Genomic DNA, 13,683 nt, shown 5'->3' with positions numbered 1-13,683 from the left:
TTGTTGAAGTGAAATTAAAAAATACAAAATCGCCTCTCAGAGACTTTAGAGTGAATAAAATGGACTTTTGCATTCAGCTGTATATGCATCTTTGCATTGGTAGGAAATTTACTCACTTTTTTTACCTAAGGAAAAGCTGCCAAACCACAATGTAGAAATACAAAAAAAAAAAAAGGTAGACAATGAAAAAGTACAAGACTTACATCCAAAATCCAATGAAATGGACTCGTTAAATATTTAAATGCAAGTATCTCAAAACAAAGAGCAAACAGGAATGTGATATTGATTTGATTTGGCCCTGTGCTGGATTAGACGCTGCATTATTTTATTTTAAATCCATAATTGATCCCTCCAAATCCAAGTCTCGTAAAGGCAGACATTGTGGTGGTTAGATAGCAACATGTCATGTCAAAAGGAGCGGTGCAAGGACACATCTTCTGCAGAATGTAACATTACAGCAAGATAGGAAGGTAAACATGTGGGAGTTAAAAGAACCAGTGCACTTGCATTAAAAATGAGCATATACATACATACATACATACATACATACATAAATGTCAGCAGTGGTACATCTGCCGAAGCGCTGGGATTTGATGTGTGTGTTTGTGTCCTGCTATGTATGTTGTATGCTCTAGAATGTCAATAATACATGCTATTTAAATGATTTTCACTGCTGAATTTCTTATTTTTATCTTCTAGAAACATATCATACAATCCCATCGTAGAGCTCCAAGTTGACCACTTTGACAAGCTGCATAAATTGAAATCATTGTAAGTATTTGTAGCTGCATCCCTAACAACTCGTTAAAACGGTTTTAGATTTAAAAAAAAAAAAAAAAAAGCACTGTCTGCTTTGTTGGAAGAGATATTTGAAGAGCTCCACTGTTATGTTTAATGCCATGAAAAGGGGGAAAAAAAAACACACGGAAGTTTGAAGGATGTCATTATTCTTCCAGTATTACCCCACACAGCTTTCACTACATGATGGTTTTTGTTCATCATTTGACTATTATGTGGTTAATGTGCTTTTTCTTTTGAAGCAGAAGAATAAGCTCACGAAGGTCAAAACCTGTATCAACAGGAGAAAGAAAACGGATTTGGGCTCATAGAAATCTCTCATTTTAGCCCTGAATGGCTACTTGATGAAAACATTTTTTCTTTTTGGTGCTTTGCAAGACTGGAAATCGTGTACAATTACGCTGTAAGGTGTGTGTGTGTGTGTGTGGATTGGACTAAAGTAAAATCAATATGTTTTTATATTTGCCAGGAGCATAGAGGGAATAGAAATTGGAAACATACAGCGAAGGATGTTTGAACCTCTCAAATACTTGACCCACATGTAAGTACTGCACCGACATGTTCTCAGTGTATAGAGTTAATCCTCATTATTCAGTGTCGGCCATCGTAGAGACCGTAGGTTTTTTTTTTCCTGAATGCTGTCTGTCTAGTGGGGAGCCTAGAGCTACTTTATTGAAGCTGTCATGCTTCTGTTCCAACTGGGAGTTGATTATGTCAGGATTAGTGTAATCCATCTCCTCTGTGGCTAAAAGAGCTCCAGACACATCAGTGGATGTCCTGGAAGGGATGCAAGAAGGGAGGAAACAAGAGAAGATGGATGTCTTTTTAGTCTTGCAGAGGCAGAGGTTCTTTTTTTCTTTAGGGCTTAATCAATGATTGAGTTACATACATTTGAATGCAATTTTTTTCTCTCTCAAAAAAGAATCTCTAATCTTAAAGCAGCAGTTCACCAGATAGTTTTTTGTTTGTTTGTTTTTTTCAGGCTTTGAATTACCCCACCAGTGCATTTCAAGTGAATCCAACACATTTGTGGTTACCAAAGTATTAAAAGAATCATTTAAAATTTTCAAAAGCAGCACCTCTATCCAGGAAGATTGTGTTTTTACAACTCTAGATAATCCACAGGTAAAGTGAAGAACTGTTTTCAAAGGGACAGCGTCCAGTAACCAGAGTTTTCAGGTCCATGGAGTGTCAGTTGGTAGATCCATCACTTTGATCAAGACAGAAACAGCATCATCATCATCATCAGATATAAAAATATTTGTTAAATTACCATTAAAACTTTAAACAGAAATGCCCTGCTTAAGATGTATTGAATGAAATAGAGCCACCATAATGTCAACGTTTTAATTGTGCAGTTCTTTAGTTCATGTCGCTGTACTTGTTATTTTTTGTGCTAGTTAGCAATGCAAGATGGTTACACTAGAATAGTCTGCTAGTGTAAGCCTGTAGCACTGACAGATCCATACATTGTGTATTTCGATGTTATGTTATTGCTTAAGTTGTGTAGTTTCCCTGTTGATTTGGGGAATAATCACCAGAACCTATTTCTGTCACAATTTCTGCTTTACAACTGTCTGAGTGTATAGAAAGAAAAACACAATGGACATACATTCTGTGCCAACATCCCACTTGACTGGATAAACCAAAACCTTTCCTTTGTCTTTTAATCTTTTAATCACAGCTACTTCAAGAAGTTCCAGTACTGCGGCTATGCTCCTCATGTGCGCAGCTGCAAGCCCAACACCGACGGCATCTCGTCCTTTGAGGACCTGCTGGCCAACATTGTGCTGAGGGTCTTCGTCTGGGTCGTCTCCGCCACCACCTGCTTCGGCAACATCTTCGTCATCTGCATGCGCTCTTACATCCACTCCGAGAACAAACTCCACGCCATGTGCATCATCTCCCTCTGCTGTAAGTTGACACTGCACTTAAAGCACGAGGAAAGGCACAGAGGACAACATTTTTACTGGCTGAGAATGTGGAAATATTTGTTTGCTATTGTGGAAGTTCATAATTTCTGCTCTATAATGTATTCTGCAAGCTGCTTTTGAAAACTTAATACTTCATGAATGAGACTAAAAGTGCCATCCACTAAATTTGGCAGTTAGTTAGATAAGGTATATCATGAAGCTACATGTACTGTGGAGTATATTTCACAGTTATCTTGTATGCAGCACACCAAGGAAAGCACTTCAAATGCATGTATGAACTTCAAGTGGAAATATATCAGCATGAAATCTGAATATGCACTCCTATCTACTGCTTAGGCATGTGTGAGCATTCAGATAAGGGCTGTGAGTGTTGCTGTTGTTGCAGGTTTTAAGAGGAGATTCAGAAGTTTTGTGGTTTAAGAAGAACAGCTGTTTAGAAACTCCGGTCTGTCTGCTGAGTTCAGCGATGTTTGTAAGATGTGTGTGTTCTCACGGAAAGACGGGTTATGATTTAAAGATGACAGCGCAAATGCCAGACAGGTAAATGTTTGATACGACGTGGACACACTCATATTTAAAATCAGATCGAATTTTCCGTCACACTTTGCCATGCCAGCGTGTGCTAGCGTCAAATTAGTATGAGTCGCTCACAATATGAGAAGACAAGTTATGGGAGGAATTCATCGCAGCGTTCGAAGAGAATATAAAACAAACTCTGTTTTTACTCTAAGGAGCTACCTGGTGTAGAAAGTCAGCACAATGAGCCCCTTTTCCACATTCATCAAGTTCCAGTGGTTAAGCTATAAAACAGGATAGTGTGAATTGCATACATACATTCCAAGAATGTATTGCATTTTTCTGGTAACTACACAAAGAGAAAAGGGCAACTTTGAATTTCTATAAGCTGATGCTGGCATTTCTCATCTATATGTCACATATAAAGGATCCTATATGTGTCCTGAGGGTATGTAAAGCAGGTGTCAGATACCTTTCCTACTGCATTTGCAATGAACGCTGTGCTGAGGATGTCGGTTGTTATTCATCATCTCATTTTAGGGCATTTTAAGGTTCGCTTGCTTGATGCACTGACCTTTAAAAGTTTATTACTGGAATGCCAGTGGGGATTGTTTTCTGCAACAGTCAATGATTTATGGTGACTGAAACAAGACAACAGCAGAGCTGAAGGTGCTTAGCTGAAGTGGAGTAGATTATGTTTGTATCTTTACACAGGCAGGGCATGTCTGCATAATCTGCTTATTAAAGGTAGAAGCTGAATCTGGGGAAAAAAGAGCCATAAACAGTGGAAACATGGAAGTGTTTGAGGCATTTGTACTTAGAACTGGAACAAGAGCTGACTTTAAACAAGTATTCTTCATCTATCCTTGACTCTTTACTTCTCTATTCTTTTGTTTCTTCATACATTTTCTTTTAGTTATTTCCCAAAACACTTCTTTATTTTTTCTGCAACTTAGGCCAAGGTCCCTTGTTGCAAAAGAGTTTTATCCCAGCTGAGTTGACCAGAGGACAGCTCTGATCTTTGTAACGAAATGAGCCTCCCATGGAAGCATAAAAAAACAAAACAGAAAATGTAGCAAAACTACACTTTATGAATAAAATTGCACTTGTTTACAGTAAAGGGCACCGCCAAATATGGAAATTTAACTTCCAATATTCCAGATTGAATATTAATAGATCATCTACTTGTCTTGCTCAGTCTCAATATCAAAAGCCGCTACAGCTGTCATGTCCGTCAAGTCTCTGTACACATTCTATGTCTCGTCTTTCCTGTTTTATTTTGAAATCATTTCACCGGTTGTTTCTGTTCCAGTTTTGCTTCCTGCACCTGTCTTGTCACACCTGTCCCCTGATGGCTTTCCCGCACCTCTTTCTCATCTCCCCTCATTACCTCGTGTTTATTACCTTGTGTGTCGACGCCAGCTCGTTGCACTTCACAGTCCTCGTACAAGCGTTGTCAAGTCATACTCTGTTCGATCACGACCTTGTTTCTGTTTTTTGGACCTTGCTTTTTGCCTGATGATTCCTGGATACCTCTGCCTTGTCTGACTGACCTCCTGCGTACCGAACCCTGCCTAACATTAAACCTGCCTTTTTGCCTGAACCTGTCTGTGTCGAGCATTTGTGTCCACCTGTCTGTCATCAGTGAGTTCATGACAATAGCTCAACTGGTTGAGCTGGCGACCTGTGTACTGGGGCTGTGGTCCCTGATGCAACGATCGTGGGTTTGAATTCAGCCCATGGCCATTTGCTGCAGGTCCTTCCCCCATTCTTCTCCCCACTTTCCTGTCTCTCTCTCTCTATACTGTCCTGTCAAATAAAGGCAAAAAGGTCAAAGAACGACTTAAAAATAAAAAAGAAAGAAAAAGAAATACACAATAGAACTGACAATAATTATACACAGAACATTTATGAACAATACTAAAAACAAAAAACAACAACAATGATGTAATAAACAGTGAATAAATAAATGCAGGAAGACTAACTAATTAACTGTAACAGTCCCTGGAAGCAGTTGGCAGAGTGGGAGTCAATTTAGAGTCACTTTGGAACTGAGAAGCCAATCGTAATTTCTAAATTCACCCATTTAGCAGAAAGAAAATGATACTTGCGTAGCCTTTGTAGGAGGGCAAGGGAGGCCACTGCAGGATGTGTTGAAGGGATGATCTGCTGGATGAGCTGGTTCAGGATTGTAGAGGCAGGACGGCACTTCTGCATAGTTGTGTGGAAGAAGTGCCGAAGTAAAACAATTAAGAGTCAAGGTTCATAGTTATAAGGAAAATATTCTGACTGTTGTGTTGTAAAAAGACGCCCAACTTTGAGTAAAACATAGAAAAACAAAAAGCTTAAATTGTAGAAAAGCCAAAGTAAAAGTAGTGTAGAAAAAGCCAAAGTTCAAAACTAGTAAAACCCCTCAGGAAAAATAAGCCCAAATTCAAAAGAAGAAAAAGCCCAACAACAGTAATCAAGTAACAAGCTATAGTTTTCTAAGCCATTTTTGTATTTCAGTAACTTTATTTTATAGACAGAGTTTTAGAGCCAAATTCAAATCAGCATCTGACCAATCATGGATTCACTGTCCAGTGGAGGTCAGAGGTCAAATACCTTTCAAACTTACTTTTTGTTCATTTTTGAAATGTAAAAATCTAACTGTTCAATATCTATGATGATCCCAGATCTAAAATCAGACCAAACAATTGATAAAAATGACTCCAAACATCTCATATGGTGCCAGATATAATATGAAAGTATAAACATGCAAAGAAATTGTAGAATTTCAGGATATTTGAAAGTAAACACACACATACATATTCAATGATTACAATAAAATGTCTCTTTGGGATGTTTGTGTCTCATGTGTGCTTCACCACAAACACTTATTATGTGAGTTAATTTTCTGTTCACTTATATGTGGTACAGAAAGTTGTGTATGGTAGGGGGAGATAAAGGTCAGGAGGTCACCATGAAGAATCCTGTCTCCTCTGCTCCAGAGGTGTGGTTTTCCTCACAATTGACACTTTATGACCTTTGTCTGGTTTTGGTGGAGGTGGGAGACATTCTTTTGTCACCAAGAGGGCAGCAAGTGGTCGTTTTGTAGTAAACATCTGATCTGCGTGTGAGTTTTGGGTTAGCTTCAAATGTTTGAATCGGGCCTCTGGACTCTCTGTGTGTTGCCTTGGAATGTTCTGCAACTTTTACACGTTAAATCTAACCTTAAATGAAAAAATGCACAGGTCGTCTTTAATGATTATGTTCACCGTGTGTAAAATTCAGCTTGCCTTTTGATGCATGATTCCTGTTTCCATATCAAAAGAATTACTAACAAGAGGGTTTGAATAATAGATTCCCTCGATTATCAAAGAACTAAGCCGTAAGCGGTAACTAGTGAGGCAGTGGAGAATTATTCAGGGGATATAAGCTGTGAAAAACGTGCTTGGGCTCAGATGTATAAACGTCTTTGTAGATTAAATCCCAAGAGAGATGTGAAGACGGAGATGTGCAAATACAACTAATACACACTTGTTCATACAGATATGTTGACAACAAGCTTTTTAACCTTTGGGCACCAGTCAGACTTGAATTCGATTCCACTCCCTGTGTTCCCTCTGATGGGAACAGGTGGGGGTTTCATTTAAGTTTTCTAGTGCAGCTTCTTCGTCACCTTACTGTGGTGATATAAACCATAAAAGGCTCATTACTGCACTCTAACACCAGAGGCCCGCTGTTACGTGATGGTTGGTGAGAACCAAAGTTATAATGGGTGTGATTGCTACAAAGGGTAGCAATCAGCCCCTTCTCCACTTGAAAGCAAACTTCAGCAAGCAATACAAAATGTGAATTTTGTGCTGTAAACCCCCTCGAGCCAGTGTTCAGCCACACTCCGTGCCCCTTGTCTCAGGGAGGTGAGGCGAGTTCCAACGTCTTGTCCGCGGACCGTGGGGTCGAACACCTTTTTCATCTTCGCCACAAACAGAGAGTCGGAGGATCAGCTGTCAGTTTGTCTCTCTCACATTGCAGTGTCCCAATCTCTTGCCAAGCCCTTCAACAAACCAAGCAAATATGCTATTTTATCCTTCTCTGTAGCATAAGACAATGGCTGAAGATCGAAAACTAGAGAAACCTGCTTTAGAAATGTCTGACAAGACCCTAAGTCCCCGGAGTAACATTCGAGGACCCATACAAAAGATTCACAGACTAACTGTAACAGAGCCGGTGGGGCGCTGGCGGTGGCTACGCTGGAGTTACTAGTGGCAGCTGTAGGGCTGCTAACAGGAGGAGTCCTCTGTGATGTTAAAGTAGTGATCTTACCTGTTAACTGGGAGACGTGGTTGATTAATACGTTTGTACATTTCACAAGATTCTTTATCAAACATCATAATATATATATTGGCATGTGCACTTTTTATTCTTCTTCTTATTGTTATTATTATGTCTTTAATCCTTATCTTCTATATCTTATATGTATATATATATATATATATCCTCATATTTATAAACTTCAGCAAGCAATACGAAAGGTAAATTTTGTGCTATAAACCTTTTGAGGTGTTTTCAAAGGATATTTTTCTGCCTGCATAGAGCACAGAGAGAAACAGGATTAACGAGCGGAACAGAGACAGAGAATGAAAATATCAGACTGGGCCAGGGCTCACTAACACGAGGTAGTTTACAGACTTGCGTCAAGTTGTGGTCTGCTGGTTTCTTTTATGTGGTGAGGGTGAAAAGCTGTGAAGAGACCACTCCCTGCTGCGACTGGAAACAGTCTGGTGATTACTGATGTGCTGCACCTGCCCTCCACCTGTGCGCCTGCCACACTTACACCAACTCGGAAAAGGAGGTTAGAGGAAGGAGATAGAAGTACTGTCACTGGGCGAAGCCAGAGGTGGAGGGCATGACAGTGGTGCACAGTGGGGTCTAAAAGTCAGAAAGCAGGCAATGCTTCTGTTTTTGCATTGTTTCAAGCACAAGTTCTTTACCACCTTGCTAACATGTCCATTCCGTGTGTTCAGTATGTTAGAAGACATATGATGAGTGAAATAAGTAGCCAGTGCCGTGGCTGAGCATTTTCATACGTCGCAAACCTAAGAAATCAGTCCTGTCAGCTTGCAGGGTGAGGCTTACCCTATCGTTCTTCTTCAAAACTGGTTTGTAGTTTGAACATGTATGGCTGAATTACTCCAATATTACAACTTGCCATTGTATAGTGTAGATGTATAGAGTTTGAGCAGAGTCATAGGTAAGCTGGTGTGCTCCAGCAGCAGCGAGTGCAAGAGAGGTGGGGGCTATTTTCTTGATAGATAACTTTGTTACACAGAGATGAGTATTTAGGCCTGTGGCTGGAAAAAGTCTGCTCGTCTTATCACAAATGATAGTATCAGTTGAACAATTTGACTTTAAAATGACATGAATTTCAGGATATCTTCTTCTTTAATGGCAGTATGCCCTCAATGGCAACTCAATAATAGTAAAATACCCCTTGATTTGAAAGTTTTCACCACCATGTTTCACTTTTTCAGTGTCAGCTGCTGACAAGTGGTCTGTTCATCCTCTGGGACCAGTAAGAGACAGCTTTCTTTTGACAGTACTTTGGCTTATTGGACTTTTGCATTAGTTATTTAGCTAATTTTGTGTATGTGATGAAATAGCTTTTCTATTTGTGTAAAAAAGCTTGATGTATTGATCTTGCCCTATCCTTTGGTATCCCTGATGGTATTTGGACACAGCTGATGGAGTTTCCACAAAGCATTTTAGATTGTCATACAAATCTGACTCCTGACACTTCTCCTTAGTTTTAGTGCCATGTTTCCCACAATCACAATGCCATTTAGTGAGGCGCAGCCAGATTTATAGCAGCTGAAATTGGGTTTAACTGAACAAGCCACTGATGTAGTGATCAAATCCATCTTAGTGTAATCAGAATACTGCTTCAGTGACTAAATATACAAAGGAACTGACAAGGTAAATGCCACAAATTTTCTTAAATCTAATTGTTGACATAGAAAAACAGCAAACTCATGCTCCAATTATGCATTACACACATTACCTGAAAGTCAGATTTTAGTTGGCCACAAAGAAACTTTCATCAGAAGAACTGAAAGTCGATACTCTAGGTTTAAACCCTGAACATACACTGTTCTGTAAATTTAAGGTCAAACATCCAGTAGAATTGACCACTGATTATTAAGTGGTGGGGCCTTGATACTCAATGCTAACCTGACTGCTGGCTCTGGCTACAAAATTACTGCACACTGCTGAGAGTGGTGTTGATCTTGTCTTCTTACACGTAGCAAGAAAGCTGTTCAGCATTTTTCCCTGCATGTCAAACTGATCCCTTGATGCATGTATAATCTATTGATCATAACAGTTCATAACACATTGAATAATTGATGGTAACATCAAGGTTGAGTGGCTGTGGTCTACTTGTCATTATCAGTATTCAGATTAAATATAAAAAGCTGATTATGTTAAACCAATCTTGCATTTAGCTTGATTCTATTCTCACTTTTAAGACATTACATTGCAGTTTCCTTCAAAGGGAACTGCTGTACAAAAATGTGTTTTGACATGAAATCCCTGTTTGGTGTTCATATGTTTAGTGTCCAAATACATTAAGCTTCAGATACCCCAGACATAGTCAAAGTTTATAAATCCTGGTAATAATTTATAAAATACACGTTTCCTTTCAGGCGCAGATGGGCTGATGGGTATCTACCTCTTCATGATTGGTGCGTACGACCTGAAGTTTCGAGGCGAGTACAACCGACACGCTCAGGCCTGGATGGACAGCAGTCAATGTCAGGTCATTGGCTCTTTGGCCATGTTGTCCACTGAAGTATCCGTCCTGCTCCTGACTTATCTGACTTTGGAGAAATACATCTGCATCGTCTACCCTTTCCAATACTTGACTCCTGGCTGGCGACGAACTGTCACCATCCTTCTTGGGATATGGGTCTTCGGCTTTGTTGTAGCTTTCCTGCCGCTGGTCTGCAAGGGGTTATTTCGAAACTTCTATGGGACAAATGGAGTCTGTTTTCCACTGCACTCTGAGCAGCCAGAGACAGTTTGGGCTCATGTTTACTCCATTGTCATTTTTCTGGGTGAGGATTAGATCTTGCAGTAGTCCTTTGAGCATGTTGTTGTGTTTTCTTACTCTCTAAAGCTAACTGTAAATGTCATGATCTAGTGAGTGTATTTCTGTTTATTTGCATGTTTTGCATGAGCGTACATATAAATTCACAGTGCAAACATGAGCTGTGTGAATTTCCAGTAACTAATACAAATGTCTTCCTGTAGGTCTTAACCTGGTGGCATTCCTCATCATCGTCCTCTCCTATGCAAGCATGTTTTATAACATCCAGAGAACAGGCACTCAGACCACTAAATACAGCAACCACATCAAAAAAGAGGTGACCATTGCCAAAAGGTTCTTCTCTATCGTCATTACTGACTCCCTCTGCTGGATCCCCATTTTCGTCCTCAAGATCTTGTCACTGCTGCAGGTGGAGATTCCCGGTATAGTAGAAGAGCTATAACTGTTTAAAGAAACACTCCACTGAAAATGTACATTTTACAGTTTGAGTATTAAATGTAGGCTTGCTATGTGGCACTGGAACGTTTCCAGCTGCAGATTTGGTTTATAGTAATTCCCTGATGTTGTCATGCATGCTGTAGGTTCTTGATAACGACTGTGGTCCAGTTTAACAAGTGTAAACAAAGCAAAAAAAAACCTGCAATAAGCTTCAACAAGTAAAGCATGTAGCTGCTAGCTTTAAAGATATCATGTATCATGGAGATTTTGATCATTACTTTTAAGGCTTTTCAGGGCCAGGTTTCCATTTCTTTCCTTACCTGTGTGCAACCTGAGCATCTACTGTCTAGATTTAAGACTCAAGAGGACCATGCCTTTGCTATCAGGGCATCTAAACTCCAAATCACCCTTTCTGTTGAGTGCACACAAACATATCTTCCTTAAAATGAGCTCTTATGAACCATTTTTGTCAGTAAGCCAACAATACATTTTTAAGTCTTTTATTCTTAGTGTCTCATTATGTTTCATCTGTATCTCTTAGATTTCCATCTCAATCAGTTATGCTGGGTATAGCTTTTACTTAATTCTTGTATCCTTATAGAAATAAATCATACTATTTTTATTGTTCCACTGCCCACTCAGAGTCACAGCAAACACTATCAAAGTGTACAGATTTAGAGATATATAGAGGATTAAAAACAGTCCTTTAGCATAAGCTAGTTCTCCATCATTGGTCAAGATCATCACTGTCTATTTCAAACAATCGTTACTTTGCTAATACGTTGTTAAATTAGTTACTTCTGGCAGAGCTTTGGAGCTAAAAGGATGTGATAGCATAAGACAGAAGCAATATATTTAGTTATTTGATGTTCTGGAGAACTCGATTAGGATTACATTTAAAGAACGCTTGATATTGTTGTGGGCTCTCTTGTGTTTTTCTTCAGTCTCTCTCTCTCTGTCCTTCTTTGGTTTGTCTTTTCCTGCTTGTCTCCGTCCATCCTTGAGCCCTTCTCTATCTCGCCATAGTTTTGTGTCATTATTTGTATTGTGCTTGAACTTTGTTTACCCGTTAAACTTCATCTTTTGCAGGAACATACCGTTGTTTTGACTCCACCTCTTGTTCCTCGCCTCTTTTTGTTCTAGTTGCTCTCTGCCAGCTTTCCCTCACCACTAAGATTTTATTAACATCAATCTTTTGTTCCTTCAACCTGCTTGTCCGTCTTGTGTTTTCTGCTTTCGTCCCTCTTTCCGGGAGCTCATTATAACAGATGTGTTTTTTGTGGGCTGCATAACCAAATTGATTGCTGGAAGATACTGTCCATAGAAGATACTGCAAAGCAACAAGCTTTTTAGAGCCACATTTAAGGCTCAATAGGAGGAAAGTACTCAAAAGATTTTCAGTGGAGTATTCCCGAAAGTGCTCATTTCACATTGTGTTATTTAATCTCTTCGCCACACTGTAAAATGAATAAACATTTACTGTTATTTCAGTTTTCCCTTTTTTGTGAGATTACAGATAGTATTTAGTGAAATCACAGAATTTTACATGCCAACTGTTAAAAAAAAAATAAAAAAGCTAAAACTGCATATAACGTCCACATCAAAAATACAAGAAGTAATTTGTTCTTTTAAAAATGTAAAATTAAACTGTGTTACTGTTCTTAAAATTTTAACATCACAGTATATTTTTGTGGCACCCTTAACACCAAATTTTTACAGTTTTAATGGATTTTTTTAATTTACTTTTACAGTGTATGCATTGTGTTAAGGTTTATCTAACAATCTTTGTGTCTACATAATGAGCCTTTAACTGTAGTCCCCTTAGTGGACTTTTCAGTAATACTCAGTCAGTGATTTAGTGTTCTCAGTGGGCTCTGGCTCCATAATTAGGTCCCATGTGGGTATAATAGGTTTATTGTATTAATGGCATTGATAGAAGACGTCTAAACGTATTTCAAACTCTAAACTTAACAGTCTATAAACACAGACTATATACCAACTCTGCTTTCTCTTTATTTCTTTTGCCTCTCTTCTGACAGGCACCATCTGCTCCTGGGTGGTCATATTTATTCTCCCCATCAACAGCGCCCTTAACCCCATCCTTTATACGCTGACCACACGGCCTTTCAAAGAGACCATTCTGCAGGTGTGGGCTAACTACAGGCAGAGGAGGCCCCTGCTCAGCGGTCACCCGGCTCAGCATCCGTCGCTCACGTGGCAGGAGATGTGGCCCCTGCAGGAGAACTGCCACAGTGCCACCCAGGTGCATCCATTAGAGACGAAAGACACGCTAGCCAAGCTCACCCCCGTGGAAAATACTAACGATGGATATAATGACGTTACCGTGCACGCAACGCAGCAGCCAAAGCAGCACACAGTGCTGTCAGTGTGCTCAACGAAACAAACAGTGCCGCAGACACTGACACATTCCTACACGTACTCTCAAACAAATGAACTCCTCTAAGTGTGTAACAGCAGAACCACATTTTACAAAAACATACAGTTTAGTGCTTCATTTGTGCCCCCTGTCTCTCCTTTGTGATTCATTAGTATTCATTAGTGGGAGGGGGGTTTAAATCCCGCTGTGTGCATGTCGTCGTCCAAGCAGCAGCCGTCACGACAGAAGGGTGAAGTCGCTCATCTAGCAGTGAGATTCCTCTAATGAAGACTACAAGCTGGCTGCAAACAGCTGTCAGCACAAGGCAAGGGAAACCTGGACAACTTGGTGTTTGGACATAGTCTGTATATAAAAGATGTACGTAGCCTCCAGGTCTGAAAAGTGGAAGTGCCTTAACCCTGCATTCCTTCTAATGGCCAGCAGAGGGGGACTCCACTGGCTCCAAAGAGAAGTCTCCGTGCATAGAAGTCTAGGAGAAAATGACCCTACATCTCACTTTATTACTGTTT

At 39.7% G+C, this 13,683-nt stretch overlaps 1 protein-coding gene across 1 annotated transcript in view; it reads left to right on the top strand.

Moving 5' to 3' along the window:
* The window catches only part of rxfp1 (relaxin family peptide receptor 1), a 73,357-nt gene extending 60,117 nt beyond the window's left edge, over positions 1-13,240 (top strand). Inside the window, exons 13-18 of the mRNA XM_008287822.1 lie at positions 700-771; positions 1,268-1,339; positions 2,483-2,712; positions 9,935-10,345; positions 10,542-10,760; positions 12,816-13,240. Coding sequence (XP_008286044.1) covers positions 700-771; positions 1,268-1,339; positions 2,483-2,712; positions 9,935-10,345; positions 10,542-10,760; positions 12,816-13,240 — 1,429 coding nt within the window. The remainder of the gene's footprint in view (positions 1-699; positions 772-1,267; positions 1,340-2,482; positions 2,713-9,934; positions 10,346-10,541; positions 10,761-12,815) is intronic.
* The last annotated feature ends 443 nt before the right edge of the window (positions 13,241-13,683 follow it).

Source organism: Stegastes partitus, unplaced genomic scaffold, assembly GCF_000690725.1.
Source record: "Stegastes partitus isolate 25-593 unplaced genomic scaffold, Stegastes_partitus-1.0.2 Scaffold523, whole genome shotgun sequence".
NCBI lineage: Eukaryota > Metazoa > Chordata > Actinopteri > Pomacentridae > Stegastes > Stegastes partitus.
Note: the sequence above shows the minus strand (reverse complement) of the source record. Positions and strands in the feature narration are given on the sequence as shown.